This window comes from Tachyglossus aculeatus, chromosome 2, assembly GCF_015852505.1.
Source record: "Tachyglossus aculeatus isolate mTacAcu1 chromosome 2, mTacAcu1.pri, whole genome shotgun sequence".
In the NCBI taxonomy this organism is placed as follows: domain Eukaryota; kingdom Metazoa; phylum Chordata; class Mammalia; order Monotremata; family Tachyglossidae; genus Tachyglossus; species Tachyglossus aculeatus.
In genome coordinates, this window is record NC_052067.1 from 3,133,627 (window position 1) to 3,158,548 (window position 24,922).

At 50.2% G+C, this 24,922-nt stretch overlaps 2 protein-coding genes across 2 annotated transcripts in view; both read left to right on the forward strand.

The window, feature by feature from the left end:
* The window catches only part of UMAD1 (UBAP1-MVB12-associated (UMA) domain containing 1), a 22,968-nt gene extending 10,948 nt beyond the window's left edge, over positions 1 to 12,020 (forward strand). The window contains exon 4 of the mRNA XM_038768241.1: positions 11,066 to 12,020. Within this exon, the coding sequence (XP_038624169.1) occupies positions 11,066 to 11,311 (246 nt within the window). The 3' untranslated portion in view covers positions 11,312 to 12,020. The remainder of the gene's footprint in view (positions 1 to 11,065) is intronic.
* Positions 12,021 to 23,564: 11,544 nt separating this feature from the next.
* The window catches only part of GLCCI1 (glucocorticoid induced 1), a 47,976-nt gene continuing 46,618 nt past the window's right edge, over positions 23,565 to 24,922 (forward strand). The window contains exon 1 of the mRNA XM_038771022.1: positions 23,565 to 23,597. The gene's annotated coding sequence lies outside the window, so the exon portion shown is untranslated. The remainder of the gene's footprint in view (positions 23,598 to 24,922) is intronic.

The window sequence follows — 24,922 nt, forward strand, 5'->3', positions numbered from 1 at the left end:
TGTTTTGTTGTCCGTCTCCCCCTTCTAGACTGTGAGCCCGCTGTTGGGTAGGGACCGTCTCTAGATGTTGCCAACTTGGACTTCCCAAGCGCTTAGTACAGTGCTCTGCACACAGTAAGCGCTCAATAAATACGATTGAATGAATGAATGAATTTGGCCCAGAGGGGCCGGGGAGGGGGGAGCAAGCTGTTATCGCTACTTCTGCCTCTGTGGAGGAGATTGTCTTCACCACCTACAAGAAAGACCTGAAACGCTCCCAATAAATACGATTGAATGAATGAATTTATTACTCTATTTATTTATTTTACTTGTACGTGTTTATTCTATTTATTTTATTTTGTTAATCTGTTTTGTTGTCTGTCTCCCCTTCTAGAACGTGAGCCCACCGTTGGGTAGGGACCGTCTCTTTGTGTTGCCAACTTGTACTTCCCAAGAGCTTAGTACAGTGCTCTGCACACAGTAAGCGCTCAATAAATACAATTGAATGAATGGATTTATTACTCTATTTATTTTACTTGTACATGTTTATTGTATTTATTTTATTTTGTTAATCTGTTTTGTTTTGTTGTCCGTCTCCCCCTTCTAGACTGTGAGCCCGCCGTTGGGTAGGGACCGTCTCTAGATGTTGCCAACCTGGACTTCCCAAGTGCTTAGTCCAGTGCTCTGCTCACAGTAAGCGCTCAATAAATACGATTGAATGAATGAATTTATCACTCTATTTTACTTGTACATGTTTAGTCTATTTATTTTATTTTGTTTACCTGTTTTGTTTTGTTGTCCGTCTCCCCCTTCTAGACTGTGAGCCCACCGTTGGGTAGGGACCGTCTCTAGATGTTGCCAACTTGGACTTCCCAAGCGCTTAGTACAGTGCTCTGCACACAGTAAGCGCTCAATAAATACGATTGAATGAATGTTTTCAAGGACCTAGAAATGCGACTGAGTCTCCCCGTCTAAATAAACAGGGGTCCGGCCAACAGCCGAAGACAAGTCAGCAGGGCCCCTCTCGACGTTCTCGGGGCAGAGCCCCCGTCTTCAAGTTATTAACCCCTTTCAAAACATTGTTTCAACCGAAGGCCCCCGAGTAAATCAGACTGAAAGGAGGAGGGGGAAAATACAAAAGTGGAAAAGAATTGCCGAGTCCACGGAGCCCGACCGGGCGGTCTGGGAAACGTACCTTTTTGTATCTCGAGCCATTCAGCGTGCCGTCTCGGGAATATCTCTTCCGAGCCGGGGACCCTTCCCTGAATGGCAAAGGGGCCGAGGCCGTCCGAGGGGAGGCGGAAAGTCCGTGAAGATGTCGGATCACGGTTTTCTGCCCAACAGGCCCGTTCGCGTTAATTAACTCAAAACTGATTAACTTTTTTCCCTAACGGAGGAAAGGAGCTAGGCGCGTACCTCGTTTGTGTTCTCTTTGTTAGGGACGGCGTGGTCCTCTCCCGTTCTCCTTTCTCCCTGGCCGCTCGGCCTCAATCTCCTTCATCATCATCATCGTCAATCGTATTTATTGAGCGCTTCCTATGTGCAGAGCACTGTACTGAGCGCTTGGGAAGTACAAATTGGCAACATATAGAGACAGTCCCTACCCAACAGTGGGCTCACAGTCTAAAAGACTTTCCTCCTCTGCCTCCCACCCCGTAACTGTGGGGTCCCTCAAGGCTCACTTCCGTGTCCCTTTCCCTTCTCCATCGACACCCAAACCCTTGGAGACCTCCTGCGCTCCCCAGCTTCAAAGAGCATCTCTCTGTGGATGATTCCCTGACCCAAAACTCCAGCCCCGAACTTCCCCTTCTCTGCAGTCTCACATTTCCTCCGGCCCCCAGGCCATCTCTCTCCATCCCCCCCATCTTACCTCCTTCCCTTCCCCACAGCACCTGTATATATGTATATATGTTTGTACATATTTTTTACTCTATTTATTTTATTTGTACATATCTATTCTATTTATTTTATTTTGTTAGTATGTTTGGTTTTGTTCTCTGTCTCCCCCTTTTAGACTGTGAGCCCACTGTTGGGTAGGGACTGTCTCTAGATGTTGCCAGTTTGTACTTCCCAAGCGCTTAGTACAGTGCTCTGCACATAGTAAGCGCTCAATAAATACGATTGATGATGATGATGATGATCTCTACTCGGATGTCCCTCCAACATCTCGAACTGAATGCAACAGAACTCCTCATCCTGTATATATGTTTGTACATATTTATTACTCTATTTATTTATTTATTTTACTTGTACGTATCTATTCTATTTATTTTATTTTGTTAGTATGTTTGGTTTTGTTCTCTGTCTCCCCCTTTTAGACTGTGAGCCCACTGTTGGGTAGGGACTGTATCTGTATGCTGCCAATTTGTACTTCCCAAGCGCATAGTACAGTGCTCTGCACATAGTAAGCACTCAATAAATACGACTGATGATGATGATGATCTCTACTCGGATGTCCCTCCAACATCTCGAACTGAATGCAACAGAACTCCTCATCCTGTATATATGTTTGTACATATTTATTACTCTATTTATTTTATTTGTACGTATCTATTCTATTTATTTTATTTTGTTAGTATGTTTGGTTTTGTTCTCTGTCTCCCCCTTTTAGACTGTGAGCCCGCTGTTGGGTAGGGACTGTCTCTATATGTTGCCAATTTGTACTTCCCAAGTGCTTAGTACAGTGCTCTGCACATAGTAAGTGCTCAATAAATACGATTGATGATGATGATGATGATGATCTTCCCACCCAAAACCTATCCTCCCCGTGACTCCCAATCCTGTAGACGGGACCACCATTCTGTCTCCTAATCCTGTATCCTGGACGTTATCCTCAACTCACTTCCCTCCCTCAGCCCTCACGTTCAGTCCGTCACGAGATCCCGTCGGTTCCACCTTGACGACGTCGCTAAAATCCACCCCTTCCTCTTAATAATGATGATGACATTTATTAAGCGCTTACTATCATCATCATCATCATCAATCGTATTTATTGAGTGCTTACTATGTGCAGAGCACTGTACTAAGCGCTTGGGAAGTACAAATTGGCAACATATAGCGACAGTCCCTACCCAACAGTGAGCTCACAGTCTAAAAGGGGAGACAGAGAACAAAACCAAACATACTAATAAAATAAAATAAATAGAATAGATATGTACAAATAAAATAGAGTAAAAAATATGTACAAACATACATATAAACATATATACTTACTATGTGCAAAGCACTGTTCTAAGCGCTGGGGAGGTTACACGGTGATCAGGTTGTCCCACAGGGGGCTCACTGTCTTGATCCCCATTTTACAGATGAGGGAACTGAGGCGACGTCGCTAAAATCCACCCTTTCCTCTTAATAATAATAATAATAATAATGGCATTTATTAAGCGCTTACTATGTGCAAAGCACTGTTTTAAGCGCTGGGGAGGTTACACGGTGATCAGGTTGTCCCACGGGGGCTCCCAGTCTTAATCCCCATTTTACAGATGAGGGAACTGAGGCCCGGAGAAGTGAAGTGACTTTCCCAAAGTCACACAGCTGACGAGTGGTGGAGCCGGGATTTGAACCCATGACCTCGGACTCCAAAGCCCGGGCTCTTTCCACTGAACCACGCAGTCGGGACTGCTCCGCCCTCGATCCCGGCTCTTAGATTTTCCCTCCCTCGTACCGCAGCAGCCTCCCCACTGACCTCCGAGCCTCCCGCCTCTCCCCACTCCAGTCCACGCTTCCCTCTGCCTCCCGCATCGTTTTTCAGAAAAACCGTCCAGTCCACGTCTCCCCACTCTTCAAGACCTTCCACCACCACGCTACAGAGAAGCAGCGCGGCTCAGGGGAAGGAGTACAGGCTTGGGAATCAGAAGTCATGGGTTCAAATCCCGGCTCCGCCAAATGTCAGTTGTGTGGCTTTGGGCCTCAGTTCCCTCATCTGTAAAATGGGGATTAAGACTGTGAGCCCCACATGGGACAACGTGACCACCTTGTATCCTCCCCAGCGCTTAGAACAGTGCTTTACACATAGTAAGCACTTAACAAATGCCATTATTATCATTATTATTATTATTATTATTATTATTATTCCCCCAGCTCTCTCCCTCCTACCTAACATCGCCGCTCTCCAACTGCAACCCGACCCCACCTGACCCCTGTAGACTCTGAGCTCGCTGTGGGCAGGGATTGTCGCCGTTTAGGATTGGATTGTACTTTCCCCAGCGCCTAGAACAGTGCTTTGCACATAGTAAGCACTTAACAAATGCCATTATTATTATTATTATTATTATTATTATTATTATTATTATTTCCCCAACTCTCTCCCTCCTACCTAACATTGCCGCTCTCCAACTGCAACCCGACCCCACCTGACCCCTGTAGACTCTGAGCTCGCTGTGGGCAGGGATTGTCGCCGTTTAGGATTGGATTGTACTTTCCCCAGTGCCTAGAACAGTGCTTTGCACATAGTAAGCACTTAACAAATGCCATTATTATTATATTATTATTATTATTATTATTCCCCCAGCTCTCTCCCTCCTACCTAACATCGCCGCTGTCCAACTGCAACCCGACCCCACCTGACCCCTGTAGACTCTGAGCTCGCTGTGGGCAGGGATTGTCGCCGTTTAGGATTGGATTTTACTTTCCCCAGCCCTTAGAACAGTGCTTTGCACATAGTAAGCACTTAACAAATGCCATTATTATTATTATTCTTCCCCCAGCTCTCTCCCTCCTACCTAACATCGCCGCTCTCCAACTGCAACCGACCCAACCTGACCCCTGTAGACTCTGAGCTCGCTGTGGGCAGGGATTGTCGCCATTTAGGATTGGATTGTACTTTCCCCAGCCCTTAGAACAGTGCTTTGCACATAGTAAGCACTTAACAAATGCCATTATTATTATTATTATTATTATTATTATTATTATTCCCCCAGCTCTCTCCCTCCTACCTAACATCGCCACTCTCCAACTGCAACCCGACCCCACCTGACCCCTGTAGACTCTGAGCTCGCTGTGGGCAGGGATTGTCGCCGTTTAGGATTGGATTGTACTTTCCCCAGCCCTTAGAACAGTGCTTTGCACATAGTAAACACTTAAATGCCATTATTATTATTATTATTATTATTATTATTATTCCCCCAGCTCTCTCCCTCCTACCTAACATCGCCGCTCTCCAACTGCAACCCAACCCAACCTGACCCCTGTAGACTCTGAGCTCGCTGTGGGCAGGGATTGTCGCCGTTTATGATTGGACTGTACTTTCCCCAGCGCTTAGAACAGTGCTTTGCACATAGTAAGCACTTAACAAATGCCATTATTATTATTATTATTTCCCCAACTCTCTCCCTCCTACCTAACATCGCCGCTCTCCAACTGCAACCGACCCCACCTGACCCCTGTAGACTCTGAACTCGCTGTGGGCAGGGATTGTCGCCGTTTAGGATTGGATTTTACTTTCCCCAGCGCTTAGAACAGTGCTTTGCACATAGTAAGCACTTAACAAATGCCATTATTATTATCATTATTATTATTCCCCCAGCTCTCTCCCACCTACCCAATATCGCCGCTCTCCAACTGCACCCTGACCCCACCTGACCCCTGTAGACTCTGAGCTCGCTGTGGGCAGGGATTGTCACCGTTTAGGATTGGATTGTACTTTCCCCAGCCCTTAGAACAGTGCTTTGCACATAGTAAGCACTTAACAAATGCCATTATTATTATTATTATTATTATTCCCCCAGCTCTCTCCCTCCTACCTAACATCGCCGCTGTCCAACTGCAACCCGACCCCACCTGACCCCTGTAGACTCTGAGCTCGCTGTGGGCAGGGATTGTCGCCGTTTAGGATTGGATTTTACTTTCCCCAGCGCTTAGAACAGTGCTTTGCACATAGTAAGCACTTAACAAATGCCATTATTATTATTATTATTCCCCCAGCTCTCTCCCTCCTACCTAACATCGCCGCTCTCCAACTGCAACCCGACCCCACCCGACCCCTGTAGACTCTGAGCTCGCTGTGGGCAGGGATTTTCACCGTTTATGATAGGATTGTACTTTCCCCAGTGCTTAGAACAGTGCTTTGCACATAGTAAGCACTTAACAAATGCCATTATTATTATTATTATTATTATTATTATTATTCCCCCAGCTCTCTCCCTCCTGCCTAACATCGCCGCTCTCCAACTGCATCCCGACCCCACCTGACCCCTGTAGACTCTGAGCTCGCTGTGGGCAGGGATTGTCGCCGTTTAGGATTGGATTGTACTTTCCCAAGTGCTTAGTACAGTGCTCTGCACCCAGTAAGCACTTAATAAATACGATCAAATGAACGAACGAACCACACGCTCCGCTTCTCCAACATCAAACTACTGTCTGCACTTTTAGACTGTGAGCCCACTGTTCTACATCTGCATCCAATTTGTACTTCCCAAGCGCTTAGTACAGTGCTCTGCACATAGTAAGCGCTCAATAAATACGATTGATGATGATGATGTTGGGCAGGGACCATCTCTATATGTTGCCAATTTGTACTTCCCAAGCGCTTAGTACAGTGCTCTGCACACAGTAAGCGCTCAATCAATACGATTGATGATGACCTCAGTCTCGTCCGTCTTGCCACTGACCCCTTTCTCATGGTCTCTCCCTTCAACCAGGAGCTCCCTCCCCATCTAGAACAGTCTTATAGACTGTGAGCCCGCCGTTGGGTAGGGACCGTCTCTATATGTTGCCAACTTGGACTTCCCAAGCGCTTAGTACAGTGCTCTGCACACAGTAAGCGCTCAATAAATACGATTGAATGAATGAATGAATATAACTGATGGTTCACCACTCTCCCCTTCCTCAAAACCTACCTAAAATCACGTCTCCTCCAAGAAGCCTCCCCAGACAGCGTGGCTCAGTGGGAAGAGCCCGGGCTTTGGAGTCAGAGGTCGTGGGTTCGAATCCCGGCTCTGCCACAAGTCTGCTGTGTGGCCTTGGGCAAGTCACTTCACTTCTCTGAGCCTCAGTCACCTCATCTGTAAAAATGGGGATTAAGACTGTGAGCCCTACGTGGGACAACTTGATCACATTGTATCCCCCCAGCGCTTAGAACAGTGCTTTGCACATAGTAAGCACTTAACAAATGCCATCATTATTATTATTATTATTAAATCTTTTATTTCCCCTCCTCCACCCTCCCCTCCGCGGTCAGCCAGTCGTATTTATTGAGCTCTTATTGTGTGCAGGGCACTGGACTGAGCGCCTAGGAGAGTACGATCAGTTCGTTGTGGGTGGGGAATGTCTGTTTACTGTGATATCATGCTTAGTACAGTGTCTTGCACACAATGAGCGCTCCATAAATATGACTTAATGAATGAATCAATCAGTGAAGAACAACATCCCTTTCCACAACGAGCTGAGTCTAGAAGGGGAGACAGACATTAATAGAAATCAATCAATCAATCAATCGTATTTATTGAGCGCTTACTGTGTACAGAGCACTGTACTAATCAATCAATCGTATTTATTGAGCACTTACTGTGTGCAGAGCACTGTACTAAGCGCTTGAGAAGTACAAGCTGGCAATGTATAGAGACGGTCCCTACCCAACAGTGGGCTCACAGTCTAAAAGGGGGAGACAGACAACAAAACCAAACATATTAACAAAAGAAAATAAATAGAATAGATATGTACAAGTAAAATAACTAAATAAATAGAGTAATAAATATGTACAAACATATATACATATATACAGGTGCTGTGGGGAAGGGAAGGAGGTAAGACGGTGGGGATGGAGAGGGGGACGAATTACAGATAGGTACATAAGTGCTGCTATGCACTTAAATACCTTGATATTCAACCCGAGCCCCACAATACTTGTGTAAAACAGTCAATCGGTGGTATTTATTGAGCGCTTACTGTGTGCATCCATTCATTCATTCATTCAATCATATTTATTGAGCGCTTACTGTGTGCAGAGCACTGTACTAAGCGCTTAGCACTGTACTAAGCGCTTGGGAAGTCCAAGTTGGCAACATACAGAGACGGTCCCTGCCCAACAACGGGCTCACAGTCTAGAAGGGGGAGACAGACAACAAAATTAAATATATTAACAGAATAAAATAAATAGAATAGTAAAATAAATAGAGTAATAAATCCGTACAAACATATATACAGGTGCTGTGGGGAGGGGAAGGAGGTAGGGCGGGGGGGATCATCATCATCATCAATTGTATTTATTGAGCGCTTACTGTGTGCAGAGCACTGTACTAAGCGCTTAGCACTGTACTAAGCGCTTGGGAAGTACAAGTTGGCAACATATAGAGACGGTCCCTACCCAACAACGGGCTCACAGTCTAGAAGGGGGGAGACAGACAACAAAACGAAATATATCAACACAATAAAATAAATAGAATAGTAAAATAAATAGAGTAATAAATCTGTACAAACATATATACAGGTGCTGTGGGGAGGGGAAGGAGGTAGGGCTGGGGGGGATCATCATCATCATCATCAATTGTATTTATTGAGCGCTTACTGTGTGCAGAGCACTGTACTAAGCGCTTAGCACTGTACTAAGCGCAGAGCATTGTACTAAGCACTTGGGAGAAGACAATAGAACAGTAGAACAGAACTGGGGGACACAGTCCCTGTCCACAAAGAGCTTTCAGTCTGTTATTTCCCACCTCCCTTATCTATTGTAACGTCCATCTCCCGTAGACTGGAAACTCATTGTGGGCAGGGATGGTGATGACCAACTCCGTGATCTCGTGCTTAATAATCATAATAATTGTTGGATTGGGTAAGCGCTTACTATGTGCCAAGCACTGTTTAAGCTCTGGGGTAGATATAAGGTAATCGGGTTGTCCCACTTGGGGCTCACAGTCTTCATCCCCATTTTCCAGACGAGGGAACCGAGGCCCGCAAAATGTGACCCACCCAAGGTCACGCGGCAGAGCCGGGATTAGAACCCAGGCCCTCTGACTTAATCCAGCGCGGTGCACACAGGGTTTCTTTTCGTTCAGTCGTTCTGCCGCCGAAACGACCCGCGGCTTCCCCCCAAATCCACACTGCCCGTTTTTAAGTCGGGTTTTCCAATCCCCGGCCTTATTAGCGTGGCTCAGTGGAAAGAGCCCGGGCTTTGGAGTCAGAGTCATGGGTTCAAATCCCGGCTCTGCCAATTGTCAGCTGGGTGACTTTGGGCAAGTCACTTCACTTCTCTGGGCCTCAGTGACCTCATCTGTAAAACGGGGATTAAGACTGTAAACCCCCTGTGGGGCAACCTGATCACCTTGTAACCTCCCCAGCGCTTAGAACAGTGCTCTGCACATAGTAAGCGCTTAGTAAATACCATTATTATTATTCAGTGCTTAGAACCGTGCTTTGCACATAGTAAGCACTTAGTAAATGCCATTATTATTATTATTATTATTATTATTATTATTATTATTGAATTCCATTCGGTTGACCAGGCCACCGTCCGTGCCCGTTCCGTGTGCGCTCCCATCCTTTGTGACCGGAGCTTCGCCTCTTCGGATGGAGGGAGCTAGAAATTAATATTTAGCCGATGGGCTGGTCGCGAAGGAGGATTTCTGAAGAGGATGATGAGGCTGCAGCATTAGGGGCCCCCCAGGTCACGTCGACACCAAAGAAGATATTTAGAGGAGTCACCGCGGGGCCGATCTTCCCGTTCTCCCGGCCGAGAGGCCCCGGCGCTGGGCCGTGTCTTCTCGGCCAACGGCTTCCCGCAGAAATCCCGGCTCGTGCATCGGGCCCGATTCCGCTCAGCCATCATTAACTCATAAAAGCAGCCAAAAGACTCTCTCTATGGCAGGGACTGTCTCTATATGTTGCCAATTTATACTTCCCAAGCGCTTAGTACAGTGCTCTGCACACAGTAAGCGCTCAATAAATACGATTGATGATGATGAAACGTTTGGGAAACCAAAGCGGGTTTTGGCCGCTCCGGCACGGCCTCTGGCCACCCGAGCGCCGTCCTGGGCCGGTACCGTTTCTGATGGCTCCCTCTCCATAAGAATAATGATAATAATAATAATGGTATTTATTAAGCGCTTACTATGTGCAAAGCACTGTAGGTGACTTGCCCAAAGTCACACGGCGGACAAGTGGCGGAGGCGGGCTGAGAACCCGTGACCTCTGACTCCCAATGATGATGATGATGGCATTTGTTAAGCGCTTACTATGTGCCAAGCACTGTTCTAAGCGCTGGGGAGGTTACAAGGTGACCAGGTTGTCCCACGGGGTGCTCACAGTCTTAATCCCCTTTTAACAGATGAGATAACTGAGGCCCAGAGAAGTGAAGCAACTTCATTCATTCAATCGTATTTATTGAGCGCTTACTGTGTGCAGAGCACTGTACTAAGCGCTTGGGAAGTACAGATCGGCAACATATAACAAATGGGCACACAGCTGACAAGTGGCGGAGCCGGGATTTGAACCCGTGACCTCTGATTCCGAAGCCCGGGCTCTTTCCACTGAGCCACGCTGCTTCTCCTGCTGCTTCACATGATCAGTGCGGGCTCCTTAGTTCAGGATCCGGCAACAGAAACTGCAAGAAGCCAACAGAGAATGGGCTCCTTCTTCACTCTCTGGATGCCGTTTGAGAGAAGCAGCGTGGCTCAGTGGAAAGAGCCCGGGCTTGGGAGTCAGAGGTCATGGGTTCGAATCCCGGCTCCGCCAACTGTCAGCTGGGTGACTTTGGGCACGTCACTTCACTTCTCTGGGCCTCAGTTCCCTCATCTGGAAAATGGGGATGAAGACTGTGAGCCCCCCGTGGGACAACCCGATCACCTTGTATCCTCCCCAGCGCTTAGAAGAGTGCTTGGCACATAGTAAGCGCTTAACAAATGCCATCATCATCATCATGGGGAGTCAGAGGTCACGGGTCCTCAGCCCGCCTCCGCCACTTGTCTGCTGTGTGACTTCTAGACCGTGAGCCTGCTGTTGGGTAGGGACCGTCCCTAGACGTTGCCAGCTTGGGCTTCCCAAGCGCTTAGTCCAGTGCTCCGCACACAGTAAGCGCTCAATAAATACGACCGAACGAATGAACGAATGAAGAGCAAATACCGCTATCGTTACTGCCCAATTTGTTTCCCTTCAGGCGGAGCGGGGCGGGCCGGCCGAGGCGCCGGGCCGGGCCGAGGCGGCGGACCAGACCCCGGGCGCGGCGCCTCCGACGTCGGAGCTGCTGAGCGACGTCCCCTTCACCCTGGCCCCGCACGTGCTGGCGGCCCGGGACCCCCTCGCCGACCTTCCCGACGGGCTGCTCAGCTCCGACGCAGGCCGCGACCTGGCCCGCTTCTGCTACGACTTCACCCTGGAAAACTCCGTCCTCTGGGATGCCTAACTCCCCCGGCCCGGGGCCTCCCGCCCCCACGCGCCGGACCCCGCAGGGAGGGGGTCGGCCCACTGCCAATGGGTGGTCCCGGAAACCAAGAGGGCCCGTCCACCACCGGCTCCCTCGGCCGCGTACTTGGCGTCAAATAAACAAGCTCTTCTCCCCCAAAAAAGCCATCGTCGGGTGCTGAACTCTCCCCCTCAGAAGACTTGGAAGCCGTGTGAGGAAAACCAGAAAAGCCCGCACGTCCCGCGAAGGACGGGCCAGGATATGTGCCCGTGTCCCGTGCCGGGACGCAACGGGAGGGGAGACGGCGGTTTCCTCCTGGGATTTCCCGGGGCCCGACGGTCGTCTTCTTCCCGTCGGGAGCGAGAGCGGGGATCCGGGCCCGAGGTGTCCCTTCCGCCGTCGGGGCGGCCCCGACTGGGCCTGAGATGGAGAAGTTGGCCGAGAAAGCCGGCCGGCCGGCGCCGGCTCCCCCGAAGGAGGGCGGCTGGTGCCCGCTGGGTGGACGCTGGGGAATTTGGGTTCTCTGGCATTGCCAGCACTTGTCTTTGAGCACTTTTGTTCCCTGTGTTTCCAGCAATGGCTTGGCGGGGCGGGAGGCGCGGGGGTCTCCAACTTCTGCTGCTTTGGATCGGGGGTCTCCTTCTCTCCCTCTCCTCCTTCTCCCCTCCTCTGCCCTTCTTTCCCACTCTCCTTGTCTTCCCTCTGCTTTTCTTCCCTTCCTTCCTCTCCCATTGTCCCTCCTCCTCCCTTCCCTACTTTCTCCTCTCTTCCTTTCCCATCCATCCCCCCATTCCTCCCTCCCCCCTTTCTCCCTTTCTCTCGTCCTCCTTTCCCTCTCCCTCCTTCTCCCTCTCTCACTTTCCTTCTCTCTCCCTCTCCCTTCTCCCTCTCTTCCTCCTTCCATCTCCCACTCCGTCTTTCATGTTTCTTTCTCCCTTCTCCCTCTCCCTCACTTTCCCTCTCTCCCTCTCACTCTCTTCCTCCTTCCCTCTCCTTTTTCTCCCCTTCCCTCCCTCTCCCTCCTTCTCCCTCTTGCTCACTCTCCCTCTCTTCCCCCTTCCTTCTCCTTTTCCCTCCTTCTCCCTCTGTCTCCCTCTCTTCCTCCTTCATTCCCCCTTCTCCTCTCCCTCCTTCTCCCTCTCTCTCATTCTCTTCCCCCTTCCTTCTCCTTTTCTCTCCTTCTCCCTCTATCTCCCTCTCCCTCTCTTCCTCCTTCCTTCCTCCTTCTCCTCTCCCTCCTTCTCCCTCTTTCTCACTTTCTTCCTCCTTCCCTCTCCCTCCTCCCTCTCTTTCTACCTCCTCCTATCTTCTCCCTCTGTGCCCCCCCCCCCCCCCAAAGTCTCCCAAAGTTTTCCGGACACCAGTGTTCCCAGTTTGTGGATCGACTGGCTTGTCCTTTTCCACCTCTCTGCCCGCCGAAGAAAAGCAGCTCTGGGGGACATGGATTTCTACCGATCACAACCGCATTTAGAAATTTCCGGCCTGCCGCACAGATGGAAATGTTTGACTGCTGGAAAATCTGAAATTACTTCATGTCCATCTATAGCAAATGGCAAAATAACTAAATATTCATTTCAGGCTTGGAGTCCACGTGATTTATTCTAAATCAAACCTAACAGCTCTGCCGTCGGCCAACAGACAGCTTACTGAAGAGGTCCCACGTGATGTGTATGAAGAATTCTCTCGACTACCTGTGAGGTTAAATTTGTTTTGACTTCACAGCAAGAGAGAGGTGTGTTTAGACTGAACCAAACGCATTTCAGAATTACCTTTCACATACAGCAGCGTGTCGCAGCAAAGTCAAAAGCTCCGAAGAGCAGTGTGTGAATTATTGATGTTTTAATGTGAGACATAAGTGTTTGATTAACAAATAAGATGTTACTGTGTTGATAAATGTTCTAAATTATTAAAAAGGAAGGGTGTGTTTACATTGTCAAAAAATACAAATTCTGGTTCTTTGGCAATTCGAGAGGGTTTCTTTTGCAATTTCCTAATAATTGCAGTTTTTCCGGGGAGGATACGTGGGATCCTATTTTCAGAAACTGTCTTCTCAAAATGCCACCAAAAGGTGCGTTTCTCTGTCTGTCACAGATAGGGGAAGGAGCATTGTTTTTAATAACAAGATCACATTTCTCTTCTCTTATCCCCCTAATTGTGGTGTTTAGGTACTTACTAGGTGCCAAGCACTGTTCTAAGCACCGGGGGAGGTACAAGATAATCAGGCCCCACATGGGGCTCACAGTCCAAGTAAATTCACTGTGGGCAGGGAACATGTCTACCAACCCTGTTGTATTGGGCTCTCCCAAGTGCTTAGTACAGTGCTCTGCACACTGGAGGTGCTCAATAAGTACCGCTAATGGAAGCGGGAGGGAGAACAGGTATTGCAGATGAGGGAACCGAAGCCCAGAGAAGTGAAGTGAGTCACCCAAGGTCACACAGAGGGCAAGTTCTAGACTGTGAGCCCACTATTGGGTATATGTTGCGAACCTGTACTTCCCAAGCGCTTAGTACAGTGTTCTGCACACAGTAAGCGCTCAATACATACGGTTGAATGAATGAAGTGGCCGAGCTGGGATTAGAACCCAGAACCCCCGACTTCTAGGCCCGACCTCTTTCCGATGGCCCGTGCCGTTTCTCGTTTTGCCGTTGATATTGGATGCTTTTTTCAATGGTATTCGTCCAGCGCTTAGTACACTGCCTGGCACATAGTAAGCGCTTAACAAATACCATCATTAAGCGCTTACTATGCACCAGGCACTGTTCTAAGAGCTAGGGTTGGATACAGGCCGGGTCCCACGGGGGGCTCACAGTCTTCATCCCCATTTTACAGATGAGGGAACTGAGGCCCGGAGAAGCGAAGTGACTTGCCCAAGGTCACACGGGAAAGTGGCAGAGCCGAGATTAGAACCCTGGTCCTTCTGACTCCCAGTCTGGGCCCTGAGTGATGCCGGCGGAATTATTCAAGGAGCTGGATGTGGGACCATTCTGTGGTCCAATCAATCAATCAATCAATTGTATTTATTGAGCGCTTACTGTGTGGAGAGCACTGTACTAAGCGCTTGGGAAGTCCAAGTTGGCAACATATACATATTTATTACTCTAGTTATTTATTTATTTTACTTGTACATATCTATTCTATTTATTTTATTTTGTTAGTATGTTTGGTTTTGTTCTCTGTCTCCTCCTTTTAGACTGTGAGCCCACTGTCGGGTAGGGACCGTCTCTATACGTTGCCAACTTGTACTTCCCAAGCGCTTAGTCCAGTGCTCTGCACCCAGTAAGCGCTCAATAAATACGATTGATTGATTGATTGATTGATATAGAGACGGTCCCTACCCAACAGAGGGCTCACAGTCTAGAAGGGGGAGCCAGACAACCAAACAAAACATATTAACAAAATAAAATAAATAGAACAGACATGTACAAGCGACTGCGTCGGCCTCCTTGCTGACCTTTCAACCTCCTGCCTCTCCCCTCTCCAGTCCGGATTTTGCCAGCTGCCCGGACCATTTTTCCACAGAAACTTTCGGGGTATGTCACCCCCTCCCTCAAAAATCTCCAAGGGTTGCCCACCCACCTCCGTGGCAAACAAAAACTCCTCACTGTTGGCTTCAAAGCCATCCATCCCCTCGCCCCCTCCTCCCTTCATCAATCATATTTATTGAGCGCTTACTGTGTGCAGAACACTGTACTAAGCGCTTGGGAAGTACAAATTGGCAACATATAGAGACGGTCCCTACCCAACAGTGGGCTCAGACCAGAAGGGACGAGGTACGGTCCCTTCTGTCCTTTTCCAGCGCATCCCGCACCCTCCGCTCCTCTGCGGCCACTAGCCTCCTCCCTGTCCCTCCATCTCATCTAATTGACCTCTGACCTCTCGCCCCCATCCCGCCTCTGGTCTGGAATGCCCTCCCTCCTCAAATCCCCCAAATAATCAATCGTATTTATTGAGCGCTTACTGCGTGCACAGCACTGGGCTAAGCGCTTGGGTAGCACAAGTTGGCAACACATAGAGACGGTCCCTATCAATCAATCGTATTGAGCGCTTACTGTGTGCAGAGCACTGGACTATACATGTACCTGTATATAGCACCTGTATATATGTATATATCGTTGTACATATTTATTACTCTATTTATTTATTTATTTTACTTGTACATATCTATCCTATTCATTTTATTTTGTTAGTATGTTTGGTTTTGTTCTCTGTCTCCCCCTTTTAGACTGTGAGCCCACTGTTGGGTAGGGACTGTCTCTAGATGTTGCCAATTTGTACTTCCCAAGCGCTTAGTACAGTGCTCTGCACATAGTAAGCGCTCAATAAATACGATTGATGATGATGAGGATGGACTAAGCGCTTGGGAAGTACAAGTTGGCAGCACCCAACAGCGGGCTCAGTCTAGAAATCAAAGGGCATAAGAAAGTGGCAGGGAGGGGGCGGAATAAGGAAAGGGAAAAGAAATTTCAATAAAATAACAAAGAAAAATCATGCCTTTTATTCCCCCCATTTGGCTCGATACGTTTATTCTATATTCAGTCAAGCAATGGTATTTTTTAAGCGCTGGCTATGTGCAGAGCACTGATAGGTACCCAAAGGCCTAAAGAAACTGGTTTTAATTTAAAATCCGAGATAACGTGCCCCTCCCCTTCAAAGCCTTACTGAAGGCCCACCTCCTCCAAGAGGCCTTCCCTGACTAAGCCCCACTTTTCCTCATCCCCCACTCCCTTCTGCATCACCTCTGCCCCCTCCCCTCCAGCCCCAGGGCAATTCCGTCCGTATCTGTCATTTTAATTATTTATATTGATTCATTCACTCATGATTCATTAATCATTTTCTAGACTGTGAGCCCACTGCTGGGTAGGGACTGCCTCTATATGTTGCCGACTTGTACTTCCCAAGCGCTTAGTCCAGTGCTCTGCACACAGTAAGCGCTCAATAAATACGATCGATGATGATGATGATGATGTCTCTCTCCCCCCCGCTACCCCCCAACTGTGAGCTCGCTGTGGGCAGGGAATACCACTATTTATTCTTGGACTGTACTCTCCCACGCGCTTAGTACAGTGCTTTCCGTACAGTAGGCGCTTAATCAATCAATCAATCGTATTTATTGAGCGCTCACTGTGTGCGGAGCACCGTACTAAGCGCTTGGGAAGCACAAGCTGGCAACGTATAGAGACGGTCCCTACCCGACGGTGGGCTCGCAGTCTAAAAAATGATAAATGAATCATGAATGAATGAGTGATTATTGATTATTAATGAACACCTAATGAATACGATCGAATACGATACGAACGAAGGGTGGTAGATGGCAATAATCGTTCTCCCTGACCAACATGACAAGGAATATTGCTCAATCCCATCCATACCTTGGCTAAACCACATGCGGGACAAAATTCTTATGGAGAAAGATGAAATTCCGGGGGGAAGGGTGTTATATTAGCCAAAACTATTGGGAAATATTAAGGGTTTGTGGGCATTATCTCGTGAGCCTTCATGCCATACTCATGAGGGCAGGACCCCTCCCGTCATTAGAAATTATCAAGCTTTCAAACCGATCTGTCTCCGCGCTCCATTAGTTGGAAAGATGATGTACACCCCCGTGACGCATACAGAACCCTTCCCCGCGGCTTGCCAGATAAATAATAATAATAATAATAATCAATCAATAGTATTTATTGAGCGCTTACTATGTGCAGAGCGCTGTACTAAGCGCTTGGGAAGTACAAATTGGCAACATAATAATAATAATAATGGCATTTATTAAGCGCTTGCTATTTGCAAAGCACTGTTCTAAGCGCTGGGGAGGTTACAAGGTGATCGGGTTGTCCCAAGTGGGGCTCACACTCTTCATCCCCATTTTACAGATGAGGGCCCAGAGAAGTGAAGTGACTTGCCCACAGTCACACAGCTGACAAGCGGCGGAGCCGGGATTTGAACCCATGACCTCTGACTCCAAAGTCCGGGCTCTTCCCACTGAGCCACGCTGCTTCTCCAAATCTTTTAGACTGTGACTAAATCTTTTAGTCTTTTAGACTGTGAGCCCACTGTTGGGTAGGGACTGTCTCTATATGTTGCCAACTTGGTACTTCCCAAGCGCTTAGTACAGTGCTCTGCACACCGTAAGCGCTCAATAAATACGATGGATCTCTAGATGGAAAGCTTTGGAGGACAGTTGTCCACTCCACCGGTTTTGTGGATCAAACAAACGTCTATCGGGTCTGAGTGGTTGGCCAGATCTTTTTTTGAGGGGGTGGAGGTGGTATTTATTGAGCGCTTACTGTGTGCAGATCATTATACTCAGCGCTAGAGAAGCAGCGTGGCTCAGGGAAAGAGCCCGGGCTTTAGAGTCAGAGGTCGTGGGTTCAAATCCTGACTCTGCCGCTTCTCAGCTGTGTGACTTTGGGCAAGTCACTTCACTTCTCTGAGCCTCAGTTCCCTCATCTGTAAAAATGGGGATTAAGACTGTGAGCCCCCCGTGGGACAACTTGATCACATTGTATCCCCCCCCCCAGCGCTTAGAACAGTGCTTGGCACATAGTAAGCGCTTAACAAATGCCATCATTATTATTTTTCAAATGTTCCATTACGCAAGGAGGACGTCTTCATCTTTCTGCCGTCGGGGACATCTCCTTTAAGCTTTAAGCTAGAAGCAGCGTGGCTCAGTGGAAAGAGCCCGGGTTTGGGAGCCGGAGGGCGTGGGTTCTAATCCCGGCTCCGCCGCTTCTCAGCCGTTCATTCATTCATTCAATCGTATTTATTGAGCGCTTACTGTGTGCAGAGCACTGTGCTAAGCGCTTGGGAAGTCCAAGCTGGCAACATCTAGAGACGGTCCCTACCCAACAGCGGGCTCACGGTCTAGAAGGGGGAGACAGAGAACAAAACGAAACATCTTAACAAAATAAAATAAGTAGAATAAATATGTACAAATAAAATAAATAAAGAGTAATAGAGTAAGCTGGGTGACTTTGGGCAAGTCACTTCACTTCTCTGGGCCTCAGTGACCTCATCTGTAAAATGGGGATGAAGACTGTGAGCCCCACGAGGGACAACCTCATTAGCTAGTATCTAGAATCAAACAATGTCGTACTTATTGAGTGCTTACTGTGTGCAGAGCACTGTACTAAGCGCTTGGGAAGTACAAGTTGGCAACATATAGAGACAGTCCCTACCCAACAGTCGGCTCACGGCACATAGTAAGTGCTTAACAAATACTATCATTTTTTTTTTAAGCATCGCCTAATGGAAATAACCCGGGCCTGGGCATCAGAGGACCTGTGTTCTAATCCCAGTTCGGCCATTTGTCTGCTGTGTGACGGTGGGCAAGTCACTTCATTTCTCTGGGCCTCAGTTACCTCATCTAGACTGTGAAACCGTTATAGACTGTGAACCCATTATTGGGTAGGGACCGTCTCTATACGTTGCCGACTTGTACTTCCCAAGCGCTTAGTCCAGTGCTCTGCACACAGTAAGTGCTCAATAAATACGATTGAATGAATGAATGAATAATAGGATTCCAAACCTGTTCTCCCTCCTACTTAGGTCTGTGAGTCCCATGTGGGACCTAATGATCTTGTAAAAATAATAATAATAATGATAGTAGTAATAATGATGGCATTTGTTAAGAGCTTACTATGTGCCAAGCACTGTCCTAAGCGCTGGGGTAGAGACAAGGTAATCAGGTTGTCCCCGTGGGGCTCTCAGTCTTCATCCCCATTTTACAGATGAGGGAACTGAGGCCCAGAGAAGTGAAGTGACTTGCCTAAAGTCACACAGCTGACAAGTGGCAGAGCCGGGATTGGAACCCACCACCTCTGACTTCCAAGCCTGTGCTCTTTCCACTAAGCCACGTTGCTTGTCCCCTTTATCAATCAATCAATCAATCGTATTTATTGAGCGCTTACTGTGTGCAGAGCACTGTGCTAAGCGCTTGGGAAGTACAAGTCGGCAACGTATAGAGACGGTCCCTACCCAACAGTGGGCTCACAGTCTATCCAGCCCCCAGCGCTTAGTACGGTGCCTGCCACATAGTAGGCGCTTAACAAATGCCGCAGTTATTATCATCCCCAAGCTGTCATGCCTAACAGCCGAGGAAAGAGGTTCTCCTGCCTCCGGCTCCACGACTCTGGGCTTGCGGTTGATGTTTTGACGTTTGACCATTTTTTTCCAGCTGTTAAAGCGTGGAGCGTCAACAGAATTAGAAGAGAGCGAGGTCTCATGTGATATTTCCGGCAGCTTCATGCCAGCGGCACCGTTGAAGAGTCACCATAACAACTACCTTATTTGCTGGAAAAATCCACTCATTATATCCGGAATTTTGGCCCACGGATCCCAACCCTGGCTTGTTTCTCAGGCCGGGGAGCAGCTGGGAACGCGAATATTGTCCGGGCCACGGACAATAGTTCAGTGTACGGTATTAGTACAGTGTATTAGTACAGTGTATTAGTACACTGTACTTAGTACAGTGCTAAGCGCTTAGTACAGTGCTCTGCACACAGTAAGCGCTCAATAAATACGATTGATGATGATGATGATGATGACAACCGAGTGGAGCGGAGGACGGCTCGGTTTCGGAGACGGCTTCCCACATCCTCCGAGCGGATCACGGCCCGTGGGCTTTATTCGATACTTTCCTTGGATGGACCAGGGGCCGGGGCAGGTAGGAGATGTGATAATAGTAATAATAATAATAAATAATAATAATAATAGTATTCATCAAGTGCTTACTCTCCCGGCTCTGCCACTCATAATAATAATAATAATGTTGGTATTTGTTAAGCTCTAACTATGTGCAAAGCACTGTTCTAAGTGCTGGGGGGAACACAAGGAGATGAGGTTGTCCCACGTGGGGCTCACAGTCTTAATCCCCATTTTACAGATGAGGGAACTGAGGCACAGAGAAGTGAAGCGACTTGCCCAAGGTCACACAGCAGACAGGTGGGGGAGGTGGGATTCGAACCCATGACCTTTTCCTCTCAAGGCCGCGCTCTTTCCACTGAGCCACGCTGCTTCTCTGCAGCTGCTTCTCTGCACTCATCTTCTGTGTGACCTTGGGTAAGTCACTTCACTTCTCTGGGCCTCAGTTATCTCATCTGGGAAACGGGGATTGACACCGTGAGCCCCTTGTGGGACAGGGACCGTGTCCAACCCGATTTGCTGGTATCCACCCCAGTGCAGTGTACCGGGCCTGGTAATAATAATTATGATGGCATTTATTGATGATGATGGTGATGGCATTTATTAAGCGCTTACTGATAATGATGATGATGATGATGATGCCCATCACCCCCGCCAGCTCTTCCGTACACTCAACTCCCTTCTCAGGCCCCCGGTTCCTCCCCCTCCTCCTTCCCTCACCCCCAACGATCTGGCCTCCTACTTCATTAACAAAATTAAGTCCATCAGGTCTGACCTCCCCAAAGTCTCTTCCCCCCTTTCTCCATCCCCCCGGCTCACAACACTCTCTGCTACTCTCCCATCCTTCCCAGCGGTATCCTCAGAGGAGCTCTCCTCCCTCCTCTCAAGTGCTACTCCGGCCACCTGTGCTTCTGACCCCATTCCCTCTCATCTCATTATATCTCTCGCTCCATCCCTTCTCCCCTCCTTAACTTCCATCTTCAACCGCTCACTCTCCACTGGTTCCTTCCCCTCTGCCTTCAAATATGCCCACGTCTCTCCCATCCTAAAAAAACCCTCTCTCGACCCCACCTCACCTTCTAGTTATCGTCCCATATCCCTCCTACCATTCCTTTCCAAACTCCTTGAACGAGTTGTCTACAAACTCCTTGAACGAGTTGTCTACACTCGCTGCCTAGAATTCCTCAATAACAACTCTCTCCTCCAGTCTGGCTTCCGTCCCCTACATTCCACGGAAACTGCGCTCTCAAAGGTCACCAATGACCTCCTGCTTGCCAAATCCAACGGCTCCTACTCTGTCCTAGTCCTCCTCGACCTCTCAGCTGCCTTTGACACTGTGGCCCACCCCCTTCTCCTCAACACGCTATCTGACCTTGGCTTCACAGACTCCGTCCTCTCCTGGTTCTCCTCTTATCTCTCCGGTCGTTCATTCTCAGTCTCTTTTGCAGGCTCCTCCTCCCCCTCTCATCCTCTTACGGTGGGGGTTCCCCAAGGTTCAGTGCTTGGTCCCCTTCTGTTCTCGATCTACACTCACTCCCTCGGTGACCTCATTCACTCCCACGGCGACCTCATTCACTCCCACGGCTTCAACTATCATCTCTACGCCGATGACACCCAGATCCACATCTCTGCCCCTGCTCTCTCCCCCTCCCTCCAGGCTCTCATCTCCTCCCGCCTTCGGGACATCTCCATCTGGCTGTCTGACCGCCACCTCAAACTCAACATGTCGAAGACTGAACTCCTTGTCTTCCCTCCCAAACCCTGCCCTCTCCCTGACTTTCCCATCTCTGTTGACGGCACTACCATCCTTCCCGTCTCACAAGCCCGCAACCTTGGTGTCATCCTCGACTCCGCTCTCTCGTTCACCCCTCACGTCCAAGCCGTCACCAAAACCTGCCGGTCTCAGCTCCGCAACATTGCCAAGATCCGCCCTTTCCTCTCCACCCCAACCGCTACCCTGCTCGTTCAAGCTCTCATCCTATCCCGTCTGGACTACTGCATCAGCCTTCTCTCTGATCTCCCATCCTCGTGTCTCTCCCCACTTCAATCCATACTTCATGCCGCTGCCCGGATTGTCTTTGTCCAGAAACGCTCGGGGCATGTTACTCCCCTCCTCAAAAATCTCCAGTGGCTACCGATCAATCTGCACATCAGGCAGAAACTCCTCACCCTGGGCTTCAAGGCTGTCCATCCCCTGGCCCCCTCCTACCTCACCTCCCTTCTGTCCTTCTCCAGCCCAGCCCGCACCCTCAGCTCCTCCGCCGCTGATCTCCTCACCGTTAGGCCTCGTTCTCACCCGTCCCGCCATCGACCCCCGGCCCACGTCCTCCCCCGGGCCCGGAATGCCCCCAATCCCTCTGCCCATCCGCCAAGCTAGCTCTCTTCCTCCCTTCAAGGCCCTGCTGAGAGCCCACCTCCTCCAGGAGGCCTTCCCAGACGGAGCCCCTTCCTTCCTCTCCCCCTCGTCCCCCTCTTCATCCCCCCATCTTACCTCCTTCCCTTCCCCACAGCACCTGTATATATGTATATATGTTTGTACATATTTATCACTCTATTTATTTATTTATTTTACTTGCACATATCTATTCTATTTATTTTATTTTGTGAGTATGTTTGGTTTTGTTCTCTGTCTCCCCCTTTTAGACTGAGCCCACTGTTGGGTAGGGACCGCCTCTATATGTTGCCAACTTGGACTTCCCAAGCGCTCAGTACAGTGCTCTGCACAAAGTGCTCAATAAATACGATGGATTGATTGATTGATTATTAGGGCCTCAGTTCCCTCACCCATCCAGTGGGGATGAAGCCTGTGAGCCCCACGGGGGACGGCGCTTAGAACGGCGCCTGGCACATAGTAAGCGCTCAACAGATACCGACATTAATTGATAAATACGATTGAATGAATGAATGAGTGAATGAGCGAGTGAGTGAATGAATGAGTGTCCGAAAGGGGGCGGGGCGGGGAAAGGCGCGGCCCCTCCCCCTGCTCCTCCTCCTGGGCGCGCACCGCCCCGGGCCGGGGTCGGCGCAGGCGCAGAGAGGCTCCGTCCGGGCGAGAGCCACCGCCCCCCTCCCCCTCCCCCTCCCCCGCTCTCCGCCCCCGCGCAGGCGCACAGAGGCTCCGCCCGGGCGCGAGCCACCGCCCCCCTCCCCCTCCCCCTCCGGCTCTCCGCCTCCGCGCAGGCGCAGAGAGGCTCCGCCCGGGCGCGAGCCGCCCCCTCCCCCTCCCCCTCCCCCTCCCCCGCTCCCCGCTCCCCGCCCCCGCGCAGGCGCAGAGAGGCCCCGTCCGTCCGTCCGGGCGGTCGGTGCGGTGGATGCGGTGTCGGGTCGGCGCGGGTGCCGTGGGTCCCCCCCCGCCCCCCCCCCCCCCCCCGCCGGGGCGGGCCCCTCCTCAGGCGGGGCGGGAGGCGCCCATGGCGGGCCCCCCGGACCCCCGCCGCCCCCCGCCGCCCCCCCCCGGCCCGCCGCCCGCCCCCGCCGCCCCCGCCCCCGCCCCCGGCGCCGTGCCCTACCAGCTGCTGCGGGGCGTCCGGCACAGCCCCCCGCGGGGCGTCCGCCACAGCCCCCGCCCCGCGGCCCGGCCCCGGCCCCGGCCCCGCCGTCCCGCCTGCCCCGAGCGCCTTAGCCCGCCGGCCTCCCCCGACCCCCGAGGTAAGGCCTCGACGCCCTCCCTCACACCCCTCCCTCACACCCCCGGGACGACGCCTCCTCTTTCTTCTTTCCCTCTTCTTCCCCTCTTCCTCCTCCCTTCTTCCCCCCTTCCCTCTTCCCCCCTTCCCCCTTCCTCTCCTTCCCCTCTTCCTCTTCTCCTTCTCCTCCTCTTCTTACCCTCTTCCGCCTCCCCTTCTTCCTTACCCTCTTCCTCCTCCCCCTCTTCTCCCTCTCCCTCTTCTCCCTCTTCCCCCTCCCTCTCTTCTCTTCCTCCTTCCCCTCTTCCCTTCCTCCTTCCCCTCTTCCCTTCCTCCTTCCCCTCTTCCCTTCCTCCTTCCCCTCTTCCCTTCCTCCTTCCCCTCTTTCTTTCCTCCTTCCCCTCTTCCTTTCCTTCTCCTCTTCCCTTCCTCCTTTCCCCCTTCCTTTCCTCCTCCTCTTCCCCCTTCCCCCTTCCTTTCCTTCTCCTCTTCCCTTCCTCCTTTCCCCCTTCCTTTCCTCCTTCTCTTCCCTTCCTCCTTCTCCTTTTCCCTTCCTCCTCCTCTTCCCTTCTCCTCTTCCCCTTTTCCCTTCTTCCTTTCCCTCTTCTCCTCTTCCCCTTTTCCCTTCTTCCTTTCCCTCTTCTCCTCTTCCCCTTTTCCCTTCTTCCCCTCTTCCTCCTCCTCCTCCACTCTTCCCTTCTTTCTCCTCTTCCCCTTCTCTCTCCTCTTCCCCTTCTCTCTCCTCTTCCCCTTCTCTCTCCTCTTCCCCTTCTTTCTCCTCTTCCCCTTCTTTCCCCCCTTCCCCTTCTTTCCCCTCTTCCCTTTCTTTCTCCTCTCCCCCTTCTTTCTCCTCTTCTTAGAGAAGCAGCGTGGCTCAGTGGAAAGAGCCCGGGCTTTGGAGTCAGAGCTCATGGGTTCAAATACCTGCTCCGCCAATTGTCAGCTGTGTGACTTTGGGCAAGTCACCTCATTTCTCTGGGCCTCAGTTCCCTCATCTGTAAAATGGGGATTAAGACCGTGAGCCCCCGTGGGACAACCTGATCACCTTGTACCTCCCCAGCGCTTAGAACAGTGCTTTGCACATAGTCAGCACTTAATAAATGCCATTATTATTCTTCACCTTCTTTCTCCTCTTCCCCTTCCTTCTCCTCTTCCCCTCTTCCTCCTCTTAATCCTCCTTCCTCTCTTATGTTTCTTTTTGTTCCTCTCTTTCCCTATCCCCTCCTTTCCTCGTTTTCCTTTCCTCCTCCTCCTTCAGGAGGCTGAACTGAGGAGACTAGACTGTGAGCCCCACTGTTGGGCAGGGACTGTCTCTATATGTTGCCAACTTGCACTTCCCAAGCGCTT